The 21,690-nt window shown below is 42.9% G+C and overlaps 1 protein-coding gene across 7 annotated transcripts in view; it reads left to right on the top strand.

The window, feature by feature from the left end:
* The first annotated feature begins 15,604 nt into the window (after window positions 1-15,604).
* The window catches only part of foxn2a (forkhead box N2a), a 50,761-nt gene continuing 44,675 nt past the window's right edge, over window positions 15,605-21,690 (top strand). For 2 of the 7 annotated variants that reach the window (XM_090212960.1, XM_090212963.1), the window contains exons 1-2: window positions 15,674-15,822; window positions 19,973-20,076. In XM_090212960.1, coding sequence (XP_090069086.1) covers window positions 20,022-20,076 — 55 coding nt within the window. In that variant the 5' untranslated portion in view covers window positions 15,674-15,822; window positions 19,973-20,021. Of the gene's footprint in view, window positions 15,823-16,448; window positions 16,653-19,972; window positions 20,077-21,690 lie in introns of those variants that run through there. The other 5 variants (XM_036956150.2, XM_036956152.2, XM_090212961.1 and 2 more) reach the window with 3 other exon arrangements.

Here is a 21,690-nt window from a genome sequence, read left to right as displayed (position 1 = left end):
TAAAAAAAGCTTATTTACTTATATAATTATATGATGCCTTGAAAGAGGGATTGGGGGACATATAGAAGCAGTGAGTAAAAACAAAAATGCTATTATGCCCTCTGACAATGTGACAGTTTTCCACCATTTCCATGGTGACAGTATAGTGCACAGGAAGCTGTAGGCAGGGTGTGCATGGGTGGGGAGGGGTATCAGTACACTCCAGCTGGGCTGGGCTGGTGTATGTGTGTGTGTGTGTGTGTGTGTGTGTGTGTGTGTACGTGTGAGAGTGTGTGTGTGCGTGTGTGCGTGTGAGTGTGTGTGCGTGTGTGTGTGTGTGTGTGTGTGCGTGTGTGTGCGTGCGTGTGTGTGTGTGTGTGTGTGTGTGTGTTTGTGTGTGTGTGTGTGTGTGTACTCATGATGGCAGGATGTGGCAAAAAGTTCAAGTACTTATATTTTCCCAGCTGACAAAAGAAGAACAGAAACTCAACCTCAATATCATTTTAAACTCATTCAATTTTGGCACACTCTTTTGACACACTATATCACAATTCCTTGGTATATTTCTTGAAATCTTCATAACTTAATTTGACAGTGAACCTCCTTGTAGCCTACCCTTTTCCCACCCTCCTATCTCCAAATATACGGTAAAACTAAGAGTAGAAAGTTAACAAGTACACCGTAATATCTTGTTATAACTGTCCTTGTTCTTCCTCCTGCCTGTCCACCAACACAGTCATGACTCATAACCCCAGGCTGCTACCATGACAACCATGTCATGTGGCCTGTCCTGTTGATGCACACTAAACACAAAACAGACACTTCACTCCAAGCACATAAAGCCACACTCACACATACACTTTCAGTTTCAGTTGAAGTTCGTTAACCCCCCGCCCCCCATGCAAATGCACTATAATTATGTATATGACGTGTGCGTACATGTGAGCGAGCGTATGTGATGTGCATTAACATGATAATGCTCATGGACCATCCCTAAACTTGTCTTTAATGTCTAATTTCACCAGTTGTGCCAGTTTCTCTCTCTCCCTCTCTGTCTCGTTTGCATGGAAACAGCACCATACTTTATCCTGTAAAGCTGTAAGTGAGTAACTGCTTTTATCCCCCATCAGGTTGACTTTGTACTGTTTTAGTGTCAACAAACTTGTGATGTCTATCAAAATATAAAACACTGTGTGTGTGTGTGTGTGTGTGTGTGTGTGTGTGTGTGTGTGTGTGTGTGTGTGTGTGTGTGTGTGTGTGTGTGTCTGTGTGTGTGTGTGTGTGCGTTCCAGCGTATGTGCATGCATGTGTGTGAGTGTTTTACATTCAGATGTTGGTGTGGTGAGAGAGGCATATGTGTTGGCTTGGTAACCAACCTAGTATCCAGTGGCAACAGAGGTCTATTGAGCAGCCAGCGATGGCTCTGTATTGGCTGCTCTGTGCCCACCACACGCCTGTGTCACAGAGACAGTCCCTATGAAGAGTATTCACATAACAGGCATTGATTACTAAATGGGGTTATTACAGTTCACCAGTCATTGTATAAACAACACTGAGCCTGTATTTAGTCACACCTAGTAATAGGCTTCATCACTATCAGACACTGATGTAACGTTTAGCGATCACAACATAGACACCAGCAACTACAAGAAAACCATCAACTAGTTAACTTGCCTTTTAGCTTTGTCCTCAAAAGAAAATGAGGTCCTGCTTAAGTGTCACTAGAACCAAGGTATTACCTGCTATTTACACATGTTATGTTGCTTAGGAGCTGGAAGTAGAGTTGCCATGTCTGTCGGCGCCATCTTGCCTTACAGGTATACCAGTTGTCAGTACTACGTCAAAGAGAGAGAGAGAGAGAGAGAGAGACAGAGAGAGAGAGAGAGAGAGAGAGAGAGAGAGAGAGAGAGATAATTGCATCAGCATGTGTGTTTAGTTAGCTGTCCGTCTATCAGCACCTGTAGCAGCTGATTTTACAACAGTTCTTTGTAAAAAACGACTTATAAACAGAAATCTGCAGGTGGCAGGTGAACACAGCTACCCTTTAATCACACACACACACATTTGAGTCATTTAGCACACACTCTTATCCAGAGAGACTTACAGTCAGTGCATTCATCTTAAGATAACTAGGTGAGACAACCACATATCACAGTCATAGTAAGTGGCTATAATAGTAATTTCCTCAATAAAGCAGCTGTCAGCAGTCAGTACTAAGAAGTCATGTGAAAACACACACACAACCACACAACACACACTCACGCGTGCATGCACAGACGCATGCAAGCACAAATTCACCAACAGTTGTCATTGCAGTTCACCAGCCATTGTCTACACAGAACTGAGCCTGTATTTAGTCACACCTGGTAATAGGCTACATCACTATCTGGCACTGATGTCACGTTTAGCGATCACAACAAGACCTGTTTGGGGTTTGGTTACCGCTGACAAAGCTCAGCAACATTTTTCCCAATGTGCAAAGTGAGAGTGAAGCCATGATGTTTGTCTCATGGTGTTAAGATCCTTAGCTTGTCTTTCATTCTCACTCTCATCCTCTGTCTCTTCCAGAGAAATACTGAATAAGGTCTGAAGGTCTGAAGGTACTGTATCTATAGCAGAGCTCTTCAACCCTGGACAGTTCCTGGAGAGCTACCCTGCTGTAGGATTTCTCACAGTTGTAACTAACCTGATTCAGTTTATTAACCAGCTATTTGTTAGAATCAGGTGCGCTAGATTAGGGTTGAAGTGAAAACCTACAGGACAGTAGCTCACCAAGAAAAAGTTTCAAGTTTTATTAGTCGCATGTATGCGATACATACATCGTCCAGCGAAATGCTTACTTACAGGCTCCTGAATGGTTGGACAGTCCTGATCTATAGGGACAGACACAACAAGCAGAGGAGGAGTCTTTGTCTCTGTGTCCCGCCAGTAGGCTGTCAGAGCCTGTCCCCCCAGCACTCCTACTCCCCGCTCCCCAGCCCCCCTACTCCACACTCCCTAGCCCCCCTACAGCCCGCTCCCCCAGCCCCCTCCCTTGTTTGGGCCGCTGTGTTCAGAGAGGGCAGATGGCTCATTACCATAAATAGGACAGCTAGAGACAGAAAGAGTGTGAGGGAGAGGGGCCACCACCCCCACACCATCCAAGGGGACCATGATGCCTGCCGCCCAAAAACACAGGAAATAGGAGGCCGTTGCTAGGTGAGGTAGAAACACAATGCTGACTGCCTGACTCTATGACTCCCCCTACCCTCCCATTCGACCTCATCCCAGCTCACGCCCCCTCACCCCCTGCTTTGGGGACAGCGTGTGTGTGTGTGTGTGTGTGTGTGTGTGTGTGTGTGTGTGTGTGTGTGTGTGTGTGTGTGTGTGTGTGTGTGTGTGTGTGTGTGTGTGTGTGTGTGCTCTCTGCTCCGGGGACAGTGGCTGCCTCTCTCTCCCTCTGCTGGTCAGGGACAGATGGCCGATGGGCCCTACCATTGCTACAACTGGAGCCAGGCTGAGGGCTGAGCCAGCACAGTGGAACCTGGTTTGTGTGTGTGTGTGTGTGTGTGTGTGTGTGTGTGTGTGTGTGTGTGTGTGTGTGTGTGTGTGTGTGTATGTGTGTGTGTGTGTGTGTGTGTGTGTGTGTGTGTGTGTGTGTGTGTGTGTGTGTGTGTGTGTGTGTGTGTGGCCAGCACAGTGGTACCTGGCAGAGGGAGCTCACACCTTCTCCTCTCCGGCCCTCTAGGAGCAGGGTGCCGGAAGAGACAAGTGTTAGGGCCTGGGTTGCAGACTATGAATAGCACCACACTTGCTGACTCACACCATGTTGGTATATCAACCAAAAATCCATAAATGTTTCATTGTAGTGTGTTGTTGAACGGTTGATGGCTCATCTACTCTGAAAGGTGCTCTGTCATACATCTTACATCTTACAAATACATATGACATACAAACTCAAACTTATATAAAAGTTTATTCGCATAAATTTCACGTCTCCTTGGATCATTGACTCCTAACAGTCAACTAGGCCCTGAATACATGCATTGATTTAGAAATGTTTTTAAATGTACAAATAGACATATGTGTGTGTGTGTGTGTGTGTGTGTGTGTGTGTGTGTGTGTGTGTGTGTGTGTGTGTGTGTGTGTGTGTGTCACCCTAAAAGACAATCACTCAGGAGACTCACGTTTCAAGGCCCCTGGATCCCAGTGCAGATAAGATAGAGGACCAGACAGGGGTAATTTTCCCTGTCTGTGGAATGCCATTCAAGACAACACAACACTGGAGACGCAATATCACATCTGCTCAGGCTAGATCTCATAGGTCAATAGGGCAAAGGTAAAGAGGAAGAGACGAGCAGAAGAACACAAGGAAGGAGAGAAAGAGGAATAGAGAACTCATGAAGAATTAATATAGCGGGGACAATGTGAACAAAAATTATTGAGTTAAAAAAGGATTTTCCTTCACTTTCATAAACTTTCATCACAAAAAAAACAGAATATGTACCTGCAGCTATTATATATGAACATGTAATAAGGCTTGTCTTTTGTTTGAGATGTAAATAGAGAGGTTTTTGATGAGTAATGAAAAGAGAGATGGCACGAGAAAAAACAAGAGCGAGGGACATGAGTGGACAGTTCATCTCGCTGAAGTCTGCACTCGTTCACTACTCCGCACAAATGTTGAAGTATTAGATTGGTGCAGGCATGGGCTAGAGGGAGTTCCCATATACCGGTCATTTTCTTTTAAATCCATGAAAGGAAGTGTACAAGTGTACGCTTTGGGAGAAAGGAGAGATTATTGTGATGCAACCAAGAGTGTGGCAGGGCAGGCAGCAGTAGCATGACCGGAGAGCAAAACAGAGCCAGGCCGGCAGGCAGCCCCCTGCACAGTGATATGGTACTGGTACTTCCTGCATATAGCTTCAGTCCTGTGTTATTTATTCCATTTGTGTTACTATTTTAATTGTTCCCAAAACAATTTTGCTCTGCATCGTTGGGAAGCATTTCAAGGAGAAGTCTAAGTCTAATTGATTTGATTTGATTTTGATTTGCTGTGCTGTCTCACCTCCCCAACATTGATCCTGGTTTTCGGCACCCTACCTACCCTGCAGCCACATTCTCCTCTCCTCCCCTCTCCCCTCTGCCCTCCTCCCCTACTCTCCTCCACTCCCCTCTCCCCCTCCCCTACTCTCCTCCCCTCCTCTCCTCTGCCATGCTTCATTACCCTGTGCTCAGTGAGGCAGAGAGAGGCAGCACACGCTTCTTTCTATCCACACACACACTGTCTGCAGCCGTGTTGCCCACAGCCACAGCCAGCCAGCCAGGCAGGCTCCCCATAGACCTAGAGTTCTTTATACAGCCCCACGCCCCTAGGCAACGGGTCACACTCACTCACAGCCCTACACCCCACTGTACACTCACGTCTACACAATAACAATGTCCACACCATTATAGTTCCACAATTAACATTTTAGCATGCTAACACTTGCTCTTTAGTGCTTTACATTTCCAACACTCTGTACACACTAACTCTATTCAAACTAATTAGGACATATACTTATGTAACACTAACAGACGCTAATAGACACTCAACCCCCATAGTGTATAGACTGTATCCCAAGTTTTTGTGATGCATATCCTTGACAGTCACTGCACAGTAATTGTACACACACACATGAACTTCATTAACAAAACACACACACATGCTGCTCAGGGAACAATAGCTAGCTCCACGGCAGCCTACTATGGAGCTGATGGTGCCAGACAACATTGGCAGGGCACAAACACCACAATTGTCCCCCCAACACAAAGTGTACTTGTGCCCCAGGCAGAATGGGGTGGATGGGATGCTGTGTAAATCAATGTGGTGGCAGTGGGACTGGTACACTCTTAGATAAAAAGGTTCCAAAAGGGTACTTCCACTGTCCCTATAGGAGAACCATTTTTGGTTCCAGGCAGAATCCTTTTGAGTTCCATGTAGAACCCTCTATAGAAAAGTCTCTACATGGAACCCAAAAGGGTTCTACCTGGAACCAAGAACGGTTCTTCAAATGGTTCTACTATGGGGTCAGCCAAAAAAGCCTTTAAGGTTCTATACAGCACCTTTTTTTCTAAGAGCATAGAGCCCAAAGTACTCAGTGTTGTTACCTCTGGCAAGCCTTCACTGGTTACACTGAAGATGTTGAGGAAGACTTACGCTGAACCCCCTTTCACTGTAAACAACAACCACGACAACAAACAACTGATGAGTGAGGATGAATACATTTACAATTTTGGATCATTTCAACATTGTAATGAACTATACTGAACATAAAACAACATGTCAGAGTGGCTTGTCTGTCTGTCTGTCTGTCTGTCTGTCTGCCACGCGTCTGTCTTTTCATCCTCTTTCCCTTGTCAGTTAATAGACTTGCCGAGGTGTTCATTTGCCAGCATGAGGCAGTCATTACCAGTAGAAAACATAATTTAGCAGGGTAATAGAACAGTCCAGGATCAATAGGCTAATTTAATTGCCCCTGCATGTGGTTGATTGTATTGCAGGGTTATTTGCAGGAGTTTTTATAGAGAGGAATTATCCTCCCATGCAGTTTTACTGGGGCTATAAACCGTGAACCACAATCACAACAAAGAATAGAAACTAGCCTGGTCTCAGATCTGTTTGTGCTGTCTAATCTACTTGTTGTTGTCATAGCGACAGTACAAACAGATCTGGGACCAGGCTTAAGAGAAACGGTTGTTATTGCTCAATAAGAAACTCTGTCCAACTGTAGTTACTACCAGCACTGAATTGGTTGCTACAATGACATAAAAGCAGGCAAAGTTCAGTGCTATGCTGTTATATTGCTAAACTGAACTTCAGGAGTTGCTGTTTCAATGGACATTGCAGGTTGTAAACGTGATAAAAACAGGGTAAGTCACATGCCATATATCTAAGCCTTCCTTGACAGCTTGGACAATGCCATTTCCCTAGCTGTCAGCACTCTATTGGCAGTCTAACTCATCGGGTTGGAGTTAAACTTTGCACCGCTGTACTCTCCAGTTGTCCCTTTGGTCCTTCCAGGAGAAGCTGTGACCAATTGCGGTTGTAAATCCAGGTCCTGGATTACTTTAGTACCAGGCTTTACAACAAAGCCCAGGCCAAGCCAGGCCCAGGGACACTGCTTTGTGGGCGGTGATTGTATTTGTGTTGGTGCTACAGTATATCTCCATGCTCGGTAGTCAGGAAAAGTTGAGGATATGCCAAAACAAAATACAAAAAAGGAAGCCTGTATAATACAGAGAAGATACTTAATGTAGATACTGTGTAAACAGAGGTAGGAGCAGAATTACATAGCTGAGCAACATGTTTCGACCAACCAGTCTTCCTCAGACTGTGGATATGGAAATGGAGGCAGGGGTAGAGCTGTGGAATCCCACTCCTCTTGATCAATCCCAGGAACTGGAGTGGTTAGGTTTTCTCTAGGAAGTGGGTAGATCCCGTGATCAGAGAGAGGCATATTTTTCATGGTCAGTGCTCCAACCAGCAAATCCCAACTCCCTATTGTGATGTCATCCTCTTTTATGGAATGTCCAACCCCCCACTCAATCGAGGTCCCTTCTCACCCTCTAGCTGAATAGGCCTAGCCTAGGGTCTATTGATTTTGATCTTGGTGCCTCACACTATTGCAGCTCTCATCCTGACCTGTAAAAAGGATAGCCACTCAAGAGCAGAGAGGGATTCCTTTTCAACCACTGACTGCTCTATACAGATAAAGCCCCATGGCCAATGCTGTTTAGACTGTTGGGATTCATGTGAGATAATAATAATTTAATTCTGGCCACACTTCCTCTCCTAATCCCTGCCTTTCTTTCTTCCTGCTTCTCTTTCTGCTTAGTTATAATGGTGTACATTAAAACTTTCTTACTGATTTTTAAACTGTTTCAAAGAAGTTAAAGAAATACTTATTAAAGGCAGAAACTCTTTTTCCATGGTTCATTAAACACAAAATGTAGACGCTGTCATTCATCTATCAGTAAACTTAGCCCGCAGCAGGACTTGGTTTAAAAAACAGGATTTACTAAGCAGCTGCTTCAACATTCCTGCATAGAAGTCTCTTAAGTCCTTTTTTATCAGTTAAAACATTGCTGATTGTTGTTTGTTCGCGTTATAGTGTTTGTGTACCAAATGGCACCCTATTCCCTTTACAGTGCACTACTTTTGACCAGGACACATGCATTATATGAAGAATAGGGTGCCATTTGGGATGTAGCCAGGGCCTGGGTGCTCATCCTGCCCTGAAGTGAATCAACAGTTCAACACCTCATCAAAAACAATGACTATTTACATTTCCAATCTGAATAAATAGGCTGAATCAATAGATAATTACTGGCTAATTGTTTGGCTTTAGTCTTTCTGAATGTGTGTTCCCTTTTTCTTTCTGGATAGCCACTCAAGAGCAGAGAGTGATTCCTAGACAGGCTGTCATTGCAAATAAGAATTTGTTCTTAACTGACTTGCCTAGTTAAATAAAGGTAAATAATAATAATAATACAATTTTTAAAAGAATGTTCCTACCTGCCTGTCTATTGAGTTCTTTTATTGCCCCATCATTGAAGGAGGCCTTTATCAAGCTATAGATAAGAGACAGCCAGCGCCTGTTGACATAATTCATAAGGCCTGGTTAGCACAAAGGCCTGTCAAACACAGGGCTTCTGTAAACAAACAGTCTCCAGTACTGCATTTAGGATTATTACTGTAGGCTAGGGAAGATATGACAAGGGAGGAGCGGGAGGACAGGAATGGGAGGAGAGGGAAAGACCTAGGGAACAAAACCTGAAGAACAGATAAGTTAAAAGAAACCTGTTAACCGCACCCGGTTCTTAGGCAGGTTTTCAGGTCTTCGGTCTAAGCCGCTGCCTCTGGAGGACAGTGCATCGCTGCCGGCATGGGTTTGAATCTGCTCTATCAGCGCCCTATCTTCTACCTTTCACCTCTATCTCTCTCCACCAATAAACATACAAAATACTTAATAAAATGAATACGGTATATGTTATTATTATTTTGTATTCATTTATTTTTTATCTACAGGTGTAGCTCAGCAAAGGTAAAGGGGTTTTCCTTGAAAATCAGGATGTCCAAAGGTTTCTTGTGTTCTGTCAACCCATTTTGTTTTTGATTGCCTCCCCCACACTTTTATAGTGAACTTTGATCGTCATGTAATGGAGTAATAAGCTTGAGTTAGGGCTGGGCTCATTGACAGGGTAAACAAGCAGTATTTGCATTCGCCCAAGGGCAGGTACTGCCTGTCTGTCTGTGGAGCCGTCACTGCACACGTCACCTGTAATGAAATGCAGTAAGTAACACGTACTTACTGCATTGGGGCGGCAGGGTATCCTAGTGGTTAGAGCGTTGGACTAGTAACCGAAAGGTTGCAAGTTCAAATCCCCGAGCTGACAAGGTACAAATCTGTCATTCTGCCCCTGAACAGCACAACCCACTAGGCTGTCATTGAAAATAAGAATTTGTTCTTAACTGACTTGCCTAGTCATTACTCAGGTGATGTGTGCAGTGAGGACTCCACAGACAGACAGGCAGTACCTGCCCTTGGGTGAATGCAAATACTGCCTGTTTACCCTGTCCGCTGGCCTTGAGATCCTTATCTATGGAAATATAGCAGAGTAGTTAGTGTGCTCATGAGTTTTATACTGTTTCAGTTTCAACTAATTAGCACAAGTTGGCCTGAGCGTAGGGGAACGTTTGAATGTTTTGCGTGAGTGGTGTGTCTCATATCACACTCATTCTGCAAAGGAAAACATTGCACAGGGAGTGGAGGCCGATGACTTAGGCTTTGGCCCATATGGTGATCCCAATCAGTGTGTCTATAGCATGATGATTCAGCCTCGTTCTCACCAGTGCTGTCATCGGCCTCTACTCCCTGTAAGAATATGATTTGACGGTAGCCATAAAATAAAGAACAGGTGACAGAAGAAGGCAGTTCCACCGTATGACCCGTGTCCCCAATGGAACCCTCATCAGAGACCAGTCACACAAGACAAATATGGCCTCCCACCTTGCAATGCAACTACACATTATCTTTCAGAAACACACCCTGGTGGAATCCCAATTAATTTAATTCAACAAAATAATTAGATCCATATCGCCACTGCCGAAGGCACAGAGTGATGAGAGCACCACTGACTGGCTTCCTGTTTCCTCCAGCGGGCCACAGGTTAAACACCTTTCATGTGTGTCTGATTGTGTGTGTGTGCATGCATGCCCCCCTGCATGCGTGCATATGCACGTGTTTGTGTGTGCAAGCATGCCTACATAGATGTGTGTTCAGGCGTGCATGCATGCATATGGGTGTGTGTAGTTCAACAAAATGTAAATCAAAACTAGACGTTAAACTGACGTCTGTGCCCAGTCGGGAGCATGTGGGTGCGTGCTTGCGTGTGTGCATGTGTATATTAAAATGACATTACCAGGCTTGTAGCAGCAATAACCTAATCTTCTGTAGAGATGCATTACAGACACGTCTATGTTAAGAGCTGCTTAAATTCAATAACAACTCCAGCACAGTGACTGAGAGTTGTTATTGAATTTTTGAATTTGCCACTTTAATAATGATGTTTACATATCTTGAATTACTCATCTCATATGTATATACTGTATTTTATACCGTCTATTGCATCTTGCCTATGCTGCTCAGTCATCGCTCATCCATATATATATGTATATATTCTTATTCCATTCCTTCACTTAGATTTGTGTGTATTAGGTAGTTGTTGGGGAATTGTTAGATTACTTGTTAGATATTGCTGCATTTGCAGAATTAGAAGCACAAGAATTTCGCTACACTCGCAATAACATCTGCTAACCATGCGTATGTGACCAATAAAATTAGATTTGATTTGATGTTGAGTGTTACCACAATCACAGATCCTCATAAGCCAAAAGTGGAACAAATATGACTGTGTAGTGTGTGTGTTTGTATGTGTGTGTGTGTGTGTGTGTGTGTGTGTGTGTGTGTGTGTGTGTGTGTGTGTGTGTGTGTGTGTGTGTGTGTGTGTGTGTGCGTGCGTGTGTGTGTTTGTGTGTGCGTGTGTGTGTGTGTGCGTGTGTGCATGTGTGCGCGTGTGTGTGTGTGTGTGTGGTTGCTCACCCTCTGGAAAGCTAACTACGGTGTGAAGAGAGTATCAGGGAGGAGAAATAGCAAGCCAGGAAAATCAGAAGAGAGTCAGAATGAAGAGGACTTGTCATTAATGGAGTGTTTTAGGAGCTCCAACAGGGTTGGAATGGAGTATTGCTGTGTATGTATGTGTGTGCGTGTGCGTGTGTGTGCGTGCATGTGCAGCCTCTCTTATCGGATAGCGGCCGGCAGGGGCGTGTCTGTGTTAGTTTGTTTATGTCTGTGTGTCTGTGCGTGCATGTGTGTGTGTGTGCAGCCTTTCTTATTGGCTAGCCGCCTGGCAGGGGAGTGTGTGTGTGTGTGTGTGTGTGTGTGTGTGTGTGTGTGTGTGTGTGTGTGTGTGTGTGTGTGTGTGTGTGTGTGTGTGTGTGTGTGCGTGCGTGCTTGTGTGTGTGCGTATGAGTGTGTGTGTGGGAGCTTGGACACTTGCGGTCCGTAAAAAGGGCTTGATTCATTTCCGCATGAGTGGGTCTCAGTGGGGCAGTGTCAGGCTAGCCAGGCCGCACAGATTTATAGACCATTAAAGCAGCAGGACTCCTGTTCCTCCTGACCACAATGCCACCACCACTACTAACACAATGCAGCCTGTTAATCTGACACACTACACACACACACACACACACACACACATTGAAATATACACACACATAGTCGCATGCATGCCCGAGAGCATAAACAAAATGCAAGCAGGCACACACTCTTAGACACCAGTCCTGATATACTGCACACTCTCATACAAACACACACACACACACACACACATGATCTCTCTCTCTCTCTCACACACACACACACACACACACACACACACACACACACACACACACACACACACACACACACACACACACACACACACACACACACACACACACACACACACTCTCTGACACACTCTCACACACAGAAAATACACAGTATCTACAGATTGCATCCATCCTCATGTTTCATCCCTCCACTACCACCTCACATACATAGTTCATCTCACACACTCAGTTCAACGGCTAGGCAGGTAGACTAGCGTTTAGAGCGTTGTGCCAGTAACTGAAAGGTTGCTGGTTTGAATCTGTCGATGTGCCCTTGAGTAAGGCACTTAACACTAATTTACTCCAGGGGTGCTGTACTACTATGTCTGACCCTGTAAAACATCACATTTCACTGCACCTATCTGGTGTATGTAACCATAAAACATAAATTAGCTCCTCCTTCTCATAGGTACCTCTCCACATTTAATTTCTTCCTCCATCTCTCCTCAATCTTCTCACACTCTTCCTTCCATCTACTTTATGTATCCCCTTCCTTCAATTTAGCCACCATAACCCAACCATCAACACATAACCTCCTCTTACCTATGCATCCCATCTAACTACATTACCTAATGCTTTACTATTGCCTCTCTATTTTTCATAAATATCCTCCTAAATGAAATCCAAGGCAGACTGTTTGTCAGTGATCTGGTCTGTGCCATTCCCTCCTCCCTGAATCAGGTATCTGGACCTATCCCTGTCAATGGTCTCTTGGGCATAATGCTTTAGATTGTAGTAACAGATTTAAAATCAGATTAGCACAGTTCCAGGCGCACAGACTAATGGCTCTGTCTTTTCAAGGCATCCTCAATCAGCTCCGTTGCCCTGGTGATTGCTATATCTTGTTCTCCTCTCCCATTTGCTGTCTTTGCAACTTCATCATCCAGCTAGGGAAAGAGAGGAAGGAGTGATACAGGGAAGGGAGGAGAATAAAAATGAGGCAGAGTGATTCTGTGCTATAGGCTGTACGCTGCTGCTGGCTGTATGGCCCTATGAATAGCTCTTAGCATGTACAGTATGGAAATGATGACACGGCAACCTGAGCAAAAGCAACGTACAGACAGTACAGTAAGTGAAGGAAGAGGATGAACTCAAGGATTCTATTTTGACTTTGGTCATAAATCCTTTCGCTTTCCTTCTCATACACTCTCGTAGAGTACGGCTCATCTATCTGCTATATCTGAATAGCAGGGAGATTGGCTATGGAAGACACCATAAATAGCATTCTAAATGTATTGTTATTCCTCTTTATCTCAGCTAGGTCTGTGTGAGAGTAGACAAACACCACGTACATACACTCACAAACCGAAACATACCTGTACATTCAGAGAGGATTACATGAACAATGTAACATGTGAATAATGAATGTAAATCATGACCGTCAGAGCTACGTCGGTGGCTACACAAGCTACATACACACAAAGGATTTATTCAAGAGAATTATAATGGTCCTTAGCTATCCAAATATATCTCTAAATGTGGCATATAGGTCAAATACATGACCTTAAAGGGTTTGATTATTCAAAGGGGCATTTTTGGGGGATGATTCATTCCACTCCCACAAGGGACTTTTAACCAGTAAACCAGAAACAGACAGACGGCTTCCTTCATCATTTGTCCATCCTTTCCTCTTCTCCAAGCACGAGATAGGCCATGTGATCCAGTCACCAACAGTAGCCATGGTGAAATGTGCTGGGGAAAAAACAGAAACAGCAACTTCAGAAAGAAAACGAGTGAATGAGGACAACTCAAAACTGAGACTTCAAATCAAAGACTTGATAGAGCACCACATGTGGGATTATATTATTTCTTTCAAGCCTCAAAACCCAGAAAAGAAAAGAGACCATCAACATGAAAAGGAGCCATATGGGTTAGAACAACACTGCACCTGGGTAAACAAACACTACAGGTCCTGTTCAACCCTCTAATGGCTGGTTTACTTGAATCCAGTGTGGCTGTAGCATACCACCACCCTATGATTCACAGAAGATCCTGTTTGTCCAGTTGAACTAACTGAAGGGCATGAAGTGAAACAGGGTGTGTTTCTGTGTTTCCACTAGAAGGATGCAAAAGCATTGTAAATACTACAACATCCCAAACAGAACAATGGCGTAGGAAGACATTTCAAAGTGAATAAAAAGGTAGGTCATTAATTACAAGGTAATAGAGAAATTATAAGCCTTGAACTTGACACATTGAAAGAAGAACTTTGGCAGGAAAATCAAATCTAATGGGGCAGGCTACTTTGGTAGCTTTCAGAGTTATCTCTCTGAGAGAGGTTCTAAAAACAGGATCGAAGTGGACAGAGGAGGAGGTAAAGCCCAGCCTTATCTCAGCTCATTGGTTACTATAGCAACACCCACCCGTAGCACACGCTCCAGAAGGTATATTTCACTGGTGATCCCCAAAGCCAACACCTCCTTTGGCCGTCTTTCCTTCCAGTTCTCTGCTGCCAATGACTGGAACGAATTGCAAAAATCACTGAAGCTGGAGACTTATATCTCCCTCTCTAACTTTAAGCATCAGCTGTCAGAGCAGCTTACAGATCACTGTACCTGTACACAGCCCATCTGTAAATAGCACACCCAACTACCTCATCCCCATAATGTTATTTTTTGTTGTTGAAGCTCTTTTGCACCCCAGTATCTCTACTTGCACATCATCATCTGCACATCTGTTAGTCCAGTGTTAATGCTACATTGTAATTATTTTGCCTCTATGGCCTATTTATTGCCTTACCTCCCTAATCTTACTACATATGCACACACTGTACATACACTTTTTCTATTGTGTTATTGACTGTACGTTTGTTTATCCCATGTGTAACTCTATGTTGTTGTTTTTGTCGCACTGCTTTGCTTGATCTTGGCCAGGTCGCAGTTGTAAATGAAAACTTGTTCTCAACTGGCCTACCTGGTTAAATAAAGGTGAAATAAAAAATGACTAAAGGAGAACAGAGGGAGGAGGCGGAGCTCTAAAGGGGGTCAGGTATCACATTGATGTGAGAGTTACAGTTTGGTGTAAACTCACTGATACTAAGAGAGTTGCACAGTGGCCCATACCAAATGAGTAATAGGGTCGACTCCAGAATACAAATAATGCTGCCCTTTCCATTATACTGTAGGTCTACATGACTAATGCTGTGCCTATCAGTCACATATGTACTGAAATCAGGGGTCTCTTTAGTGTTGGCTGCATATTGAGGCATTACAAAGCTTAACATGTCCCTTTAATGATGACCCGTTTGCAGCGCTTAGGGAGAGATATACTACAAATTAATCTGCTAGCGGAAGAGACTGCTTAGTCCAGATAAAGTAGGCTATATTGTACCATCATCATGACCGCTCACTGGCTGGAGTCCCCCGCCAAAATGACGTAGATGCCTTCTAGTCCCCCGCCAAAATGACGCAGGTGCCTTCTATTACTTTAATCCCACTTTCATCACCACATACTGTGTAGTTTATTCTAACCGCTGAAATAAACTGTGTTATTTGGAGACACCCCAAAAAATGTACTGTGCGTTTTTTTCTGTATTTTAATTAAGTTTACAATATGCCATATTCTATGTAGGCTACACAATGAACTCATAAGAAAAAAAGTAAAAAAGAAAATGGAGTGGCGTCCGCGTCGGCAGCGCCACAGAATAACCATGTGCTTCTGCGCTGCGGCAGTTGCCAGGGGATATGGAATGGGAGGGGTTATGATTGGTTGAAGTGGGTTTGTTGCCTTGGCGACGGCGAGGGGTTCGGTAGCGTTGCTGTGCGGCGTGATCTGCGCGTTGCGTGGATGGAGGAAGCAGCTGCCGATGTGATCTCTGACACTGAGACAGACATCTGAACACACAATTCCTGCCATACTGCTTCTTTGCAGGCAACGCTTGCATGAATGTAAGTACTTGAAAAGGCGTCTTTAATTTATTTACTGGTGTGATATTACGGAATGCTTTAATGTGTTTTTGTGAACGGTGAAAGGTAGCGCAAAATAAATGGGAGAAGTGACTGATAACTCGAGCAGCCAGCATGGCAGTTCAATAGCGAACAACATGTACTGTACTTCCCCCATTTGTTCTCTGAGTTCTAGCGTTGCGTTATGGAATGGTAAGCTATAATAGAAACAATGCTATATCGAAACTTTTCAATTCTTTAGACTTTGTTTAATTTTTTCCAGTTGTGCTAATACGTTGTTTTTGGCGTCTCTTGTCTTCCATGTGGCTCTTTAGCTATCGAGTTGGCTAGATGTAGCAAACTTATTTTACGGTCGAGTAGTAAGTAGTTAGCCAACAACGAGTAATTTGACCGTCCAATGTGTTTTCATTTTCATTTGAACTTGCATGAAACACTTAACTTAAATATCAATTGCAACAATGTGTACCGACGATGGATATTTTGTATCCAGCTTGGATAGCTTCGCCGCTTTTCCACCAATTTGAATTGGTCAGATAATAAATGGCTCGTTTGCGCATGCAGTCATACGATGAAAATGTATCGTTCTAGATTCTGTAAGGTGTTGGCTTGCTGCCCGTTTTAGTTGACATTCGATTGCCATGTCACGAGTCTGGCAGTGAGTTCGACTATTTCTGTCAGACACCATATCGATAGCTGCTTGAACTGATTTCATATTGAGCACCGAGGTCGTGGCAATTTGGTGTAATTTGGAGCGTGGACCATTTTAACAGTTTGATATGAGTCATCTTGAATCAAATTTCAAACGTTTTTCGGTGAGCCGTCCATACAAGGACTCTATATTTATTTGTATTGTTTAAAAAAATATATATATATATACATCTGTGTGTGTGTGTAACTTTATTGGGCGAAAGTAGCAAGGGGGGAGGTTAACGTGTTTTGTGATTATGTAGCTCATTTGCCGTGTGTCCTCTGTGATTCATTTCTTGGAAATTATATCAGTCATTGAGTTATTTTACTGTTATTGATTCCTCGTTTAGTGACATTGCCAGTGGAAAGTGTTCCGGGGGTTATCGAAGAGCTGAGCAAGCAAAATCTAGCTTGCTAGCAGCTTGCTAACATTTCTGTTCTTCCGCTAAAGCTCCTCTGTCCCATGAGTTGGCCTGTACGCAATGCAATATGTCTGGATGGACGTTGAGTCAATTCCTCAAAAACACTCACATGCCCAGATTGTCGCGGTGTTGCAATTTTGTCAGTTAAAATGTCCCACACACAGTTCCAAACCCATCCACGCGCATGTATGGCGCTAGTGAGGCAGAAGCGTGGCCTTTGTCATAATGCATTATTGGACAGCGACACAGCTCGCTGTTATAGAAGTCACAACAGCAACTCAGAAAGGCTTATTCACATATTGGAGCATGTCAGCATATCACTGGACATGCAATGAGTTTAGTGTCAAGTTGCCTTTGGTGTAGCTACAGGTAACTGCCAAAACTTAAGGAAACTCCAACAGTGTCTTAAAAGGGCTTTGGACTACCACGTGCCGCCAGAATAGCTGCAATTCACCTTGGCATAGATTCTACAAGTTTCTGGAACATAATTGGAGGGATGCAACACCATTCCTCTACGAGAAATTCCATAATTTGGTGTGTTGATGGTGGATGAAAATGCTGTCTCAGGTGCCGCTCCATAATTTCCCATAAGTTTTCAAGTTGGGTTAAGATCTGCTGACAGAGACATGCACACCCTTTAAACCCCATGCTCATTTGAGACCCCTCTTTCAAAGTCACTGAGATCTCTTCTAGACAAAATAATTTACTTTGACATTTTTAGTCATTTAGCAGACGCTCTTATCCAGAGTGACTTACAGGAGCAATTTGGGTTAAGTGCCTTGCTCAAGGGCACATTCAACAGATTCGTCACCTAGTTGGCTCGGGGATTCAAACCGGCGACCTTTCAGTTACTTGGCCAATGCTCTTAACCACTAGGCTAATAATGGGCAACTGAGCATTTTTAGACATGACCCTAACCATTATGGGATGTTTATTGCTTATTTAACTAAAGAACCGCACCTGTGATTTTGGACATTGAAATTGGTACCAGAGGCTACTGCTAGGCTGCTACAGCTAGGCTGCTACGCTGTTCATGATGTAATGGATTGTCCCAGATACAAATTACTAGCTATCTCCAAACAGTGAGTGACTGTTGGCGGCCAATTAATTATTTTTCTCTACAGAGGTATGTCAGTTGGTGTGATAAAATACAATGATAGTTTCCCCTCTCGTGTGTCTGTGTGACCATGTTACCCCTTTTCTCTTATCTTACAAAAGTTACAAATTTGGGATTTCTGGTGGTAAAAATAAAAAAATATCCTAAATTAATTATTTGGATTGAAAAGTGTTGCCTACTGTAGTTGTCTTGTTATGCAGGCAGCGGTTTGTATGTGGTGTGTGTGTTGAGGGTGGAGAGGGGCAATGTTCCTTTTTTTGACAAACAGTTTGCTGACTAATGTGCCTCAGATAAACAGTAAAACAAAGCAGGCCTGAGATAAAAGGAGAGGAACAGAAGTGATCAACCTGTCATTTGTTTACTGCCAGGAATTCATGCCAATAGTGTGTTTGTGTAGTGTGTGTGTGTGTGTGTGAACACAGTGTACATCATGATTGGTTTTCTTGGAACCATCTGCTGTTTTTTTTTGCTCTTTTAATACCCTGTGTGTTTTTGTAAATATGTTTTTTATACCATTGTCATTTGGTGTACAAGTATGTATACTTGCAGAGGAGGGCTGCAGTCAGACGGGTAAGTAGCTGCCTGAAATAGCCTGAGACCTGCTCTCTTTCATGGCATTCATGACTATAAATATGCCCTGCCCATAACCCTAATAACGCTGCTGCTAACCCCGCTGCTAACCTCGCTATGGAATGGCTATCTCCCTTCTCTCAGTGCAGCACAGGCACATGGAGCTGAACGATTGTCACAAGTGTGTGTGTGTGGAGGGGGTGGGGTGCTGTGCTGTGTGTCGGTCATAATAAGGTTATTTAGATTGCGGGCATGAGATTCTGGAATCTACATTTCCTCCCCGTTTTTATTTATTTATTTGCGCTCAACACTAGTTGAGAGACACACACACAGACAGCCTATTCCACAGAGTGAAAGGAGCCATGCCATTTAATCAAGAAGTGGAATAGAAAGAGCAGCTGGTTCAATCTTAGTGAATATTCTGTCCTTGTCCTCTGGGACATGTTAAAGTGTACCAGACTGACTGACATTATACATCTCACTCTGGAGACAAAGGGAATGAAATGCATGTTTCTGAAACATGTAGGAGTCTATTCAGTGCCTTCAGAAAGTATTCACACCCCTAGACAGCCTGAATTTAAATTGGATTAGATTGAGATTTTGTGTCACTGGCCTACACACACAACCCCAAAATGTCAAAGTGGAATTGTGTTTTTAGAAATGTTTACTAATTAACGAAAAACTCAGTCAATACATATTTAAACCCTTTGTTATGGCAAGCCTAAATATGTTGAGTAATTTTTTTAAAAACAAGTCGCATAACTTGCATAAACTGTGTGCAATAATAGTGTTCAACATGATTTTGAATCACTACCTCATCTCTGTAACCCACACATACAATTATCTATAAAGTCCCTCAGTGAATTTCAAACGCGGTCAACCACAAAGACCTGGGAGGTTTTCCAATGCCTAAAAAAAAGTACATTTATTGGTAGATGGGTAAAAAAAACAGACATTGAATATCCCTTTGAGCATAGTGATGTTATTAATTATGCTTTGGATGGTGAGTCAATACATCCAGTCACTAGAAAGATATAGGTGTCCTTAACTCAGTTGCTAGAGAGGAAGAAAACTGCTCAGGGATTTCACCCCGAGGCCAATGGTGTAAAACAGAGTTTAGTGGCTGTGATAGGAGAAAACTGATGATGGATCAACATTGTATACTGAACAAAAATACAAACGCAACAAGCAACAATTTCAAAGATTTTATTGAGTTACAGTTCATAAAAGTCAGTCAATTAAAATGAATTAATTAGGCCCTAATCTATGGATTTCACATGACTGGACAGGGGTCCAATCAGAATAAGTTTTACCCCATAAAAGTGCTTTCTTACAGGCAGCAATACTCATCACCCCACAGATGATCCAGCAGGTGAAGAAGCCGGATGTGGAGGTCCGTGCTGGCATGGTTACACGTGGTCTGCAGTTTTGTGGCCAGTTGTAAGTACTGCCAAATTCTCTAAAATGATGTTGGAAGCAGCTTATGGTAGAGAAATAAACATTACATTCTCTGGCAACAGCTCTTGTGGACATTCCTGCAGTCATGCCAATAACACGCTCCCTCAACTTGAGACATCTGTGGCGTTGTTGTGTGGCCTTTTATTGTCCCCAGCACAAGGTGCACCTGTGTAATGATCATACTGTTTAATCAGCTTATTCATATGCAACAGTTGTTGTGTAGATGGATTATATAAATAAAATAAGATTATGTGCTTGTGTGTATGGAATATTTCAGGGATTTGTTTTTTAGCTCCTGAAGCATGGGACCAACACTACATGTTGTGTTTATATTATTTTTCAGTGAAGTTACTCCACAATAACAATCTAAAAAAAAAAAAAGAAGGAAGCTGTACAGAATAAAAATATTCCAGAACATGCATCCTGTAAGGCACTAAAGTAAAACTGCAGAAAATGTGGCAAAGAAATGAACCGTATGTCCTGAATACAAAGCACCAAATTCAACACATCAATTAGTACAACTCATCATATTTTCAAGCATGGTGGTGGCTGCATTATGTTATGGGTATGCTTGTCATTGGCAAGGACTAGGGAGTCATTTTATTTGTTATTTTATTTTTAGGATCAAATTGTGGATTAGAGCTAAGCACAGGCAAAGTCCTAGAGGAAACCTGGTTGTCTGCTTTCCGACAGACACTGGGAGACAAATTGACATTTCAGCAGGACAATAACCCAAAACACAAGGCCAAATATGCAGTGTCTTCAGAAAGTGTTCATACCCTTACGTATTCCACATTTTGTGCTACAACCTGAATTCAACATTTATTCGTTTTTTCCCTCACCCATCTGCACACACTACCCCATAATGACAAACTGAAAACATGTTTCTAGAAATGTTTGCAAATTTATTGAAAATAAAATGAAGAAATATCTCTTACATTACACACCCAATACTTTGTAGAAGCACCTTTGGCAGCAATTACAGCTGTGAGTCTTTCTGGCTAAGTCTCTTAAGTGCTTTCCACACCTGGATTGTGTAACATTTTTATGTTATTTTCAAAATTCTTCAAGCTCTGTCTAATTGGTTGTTAATTCTTGCTAGACAAATATTTTCAGGTCTTGACATAGATTTTCAGTTAGATTTAGGTAAAAACTGTAACTCGACCACTCAAAAACATTCCCTGTCTTAGTAAGCCACTTCAATGTTGCTTCAACTTCAAATGTAGATTTGGCTTTGTGTTTTAGGTTATTGTCCTTCTGAAAGGTGAATTAATCTCCCAGTATCTGGTGTAAAGCAGACTGTGCCTGTGCTTAGCTTCATTATGTTTATTTTTTATACTGGGGAAAAACTCCAGAGTCCTTAATGATTACAAGCTTACCCATAACATGATGCAGCCACCTGAAAATAGGAGGAGTGGTACTCGGTGATGTGTTGGATTTGCCACAAACAAAGCGCTTTGAATTCAGGACATAAAGTTAATTTCCTAGGCAAATATTTTTGCAGTTTTGCTTTAGTGCCTTATTGCAAACAGGATGCATGTTTTGGAATATTTGTATTCTGTACATCTCTGTCAATTAGGTTAGTATTGTGGCGTA

The sequence above is a fragment of the Oncorhynchus mykiss genome, chromosome 20, assembly GCF_057628025.1.
Source record: "Oncorhynchus mykiss isolate SJ-2025 chromosome 20, ASM5762802v1, whole genome shotgun sequence".
Lineage (NCBI taxonomy): Eukaryota > Metazoa > Chordata > Actinopteri > Salmoniformes > Salmonidae > Oncorhynchus > Oncorhynchus mykiss.
The sequence above is the reverse complement of the archived record's forward strand: the minus strand, read 5'-3'. Positions and strand labels throughout refer to the sequence as shown.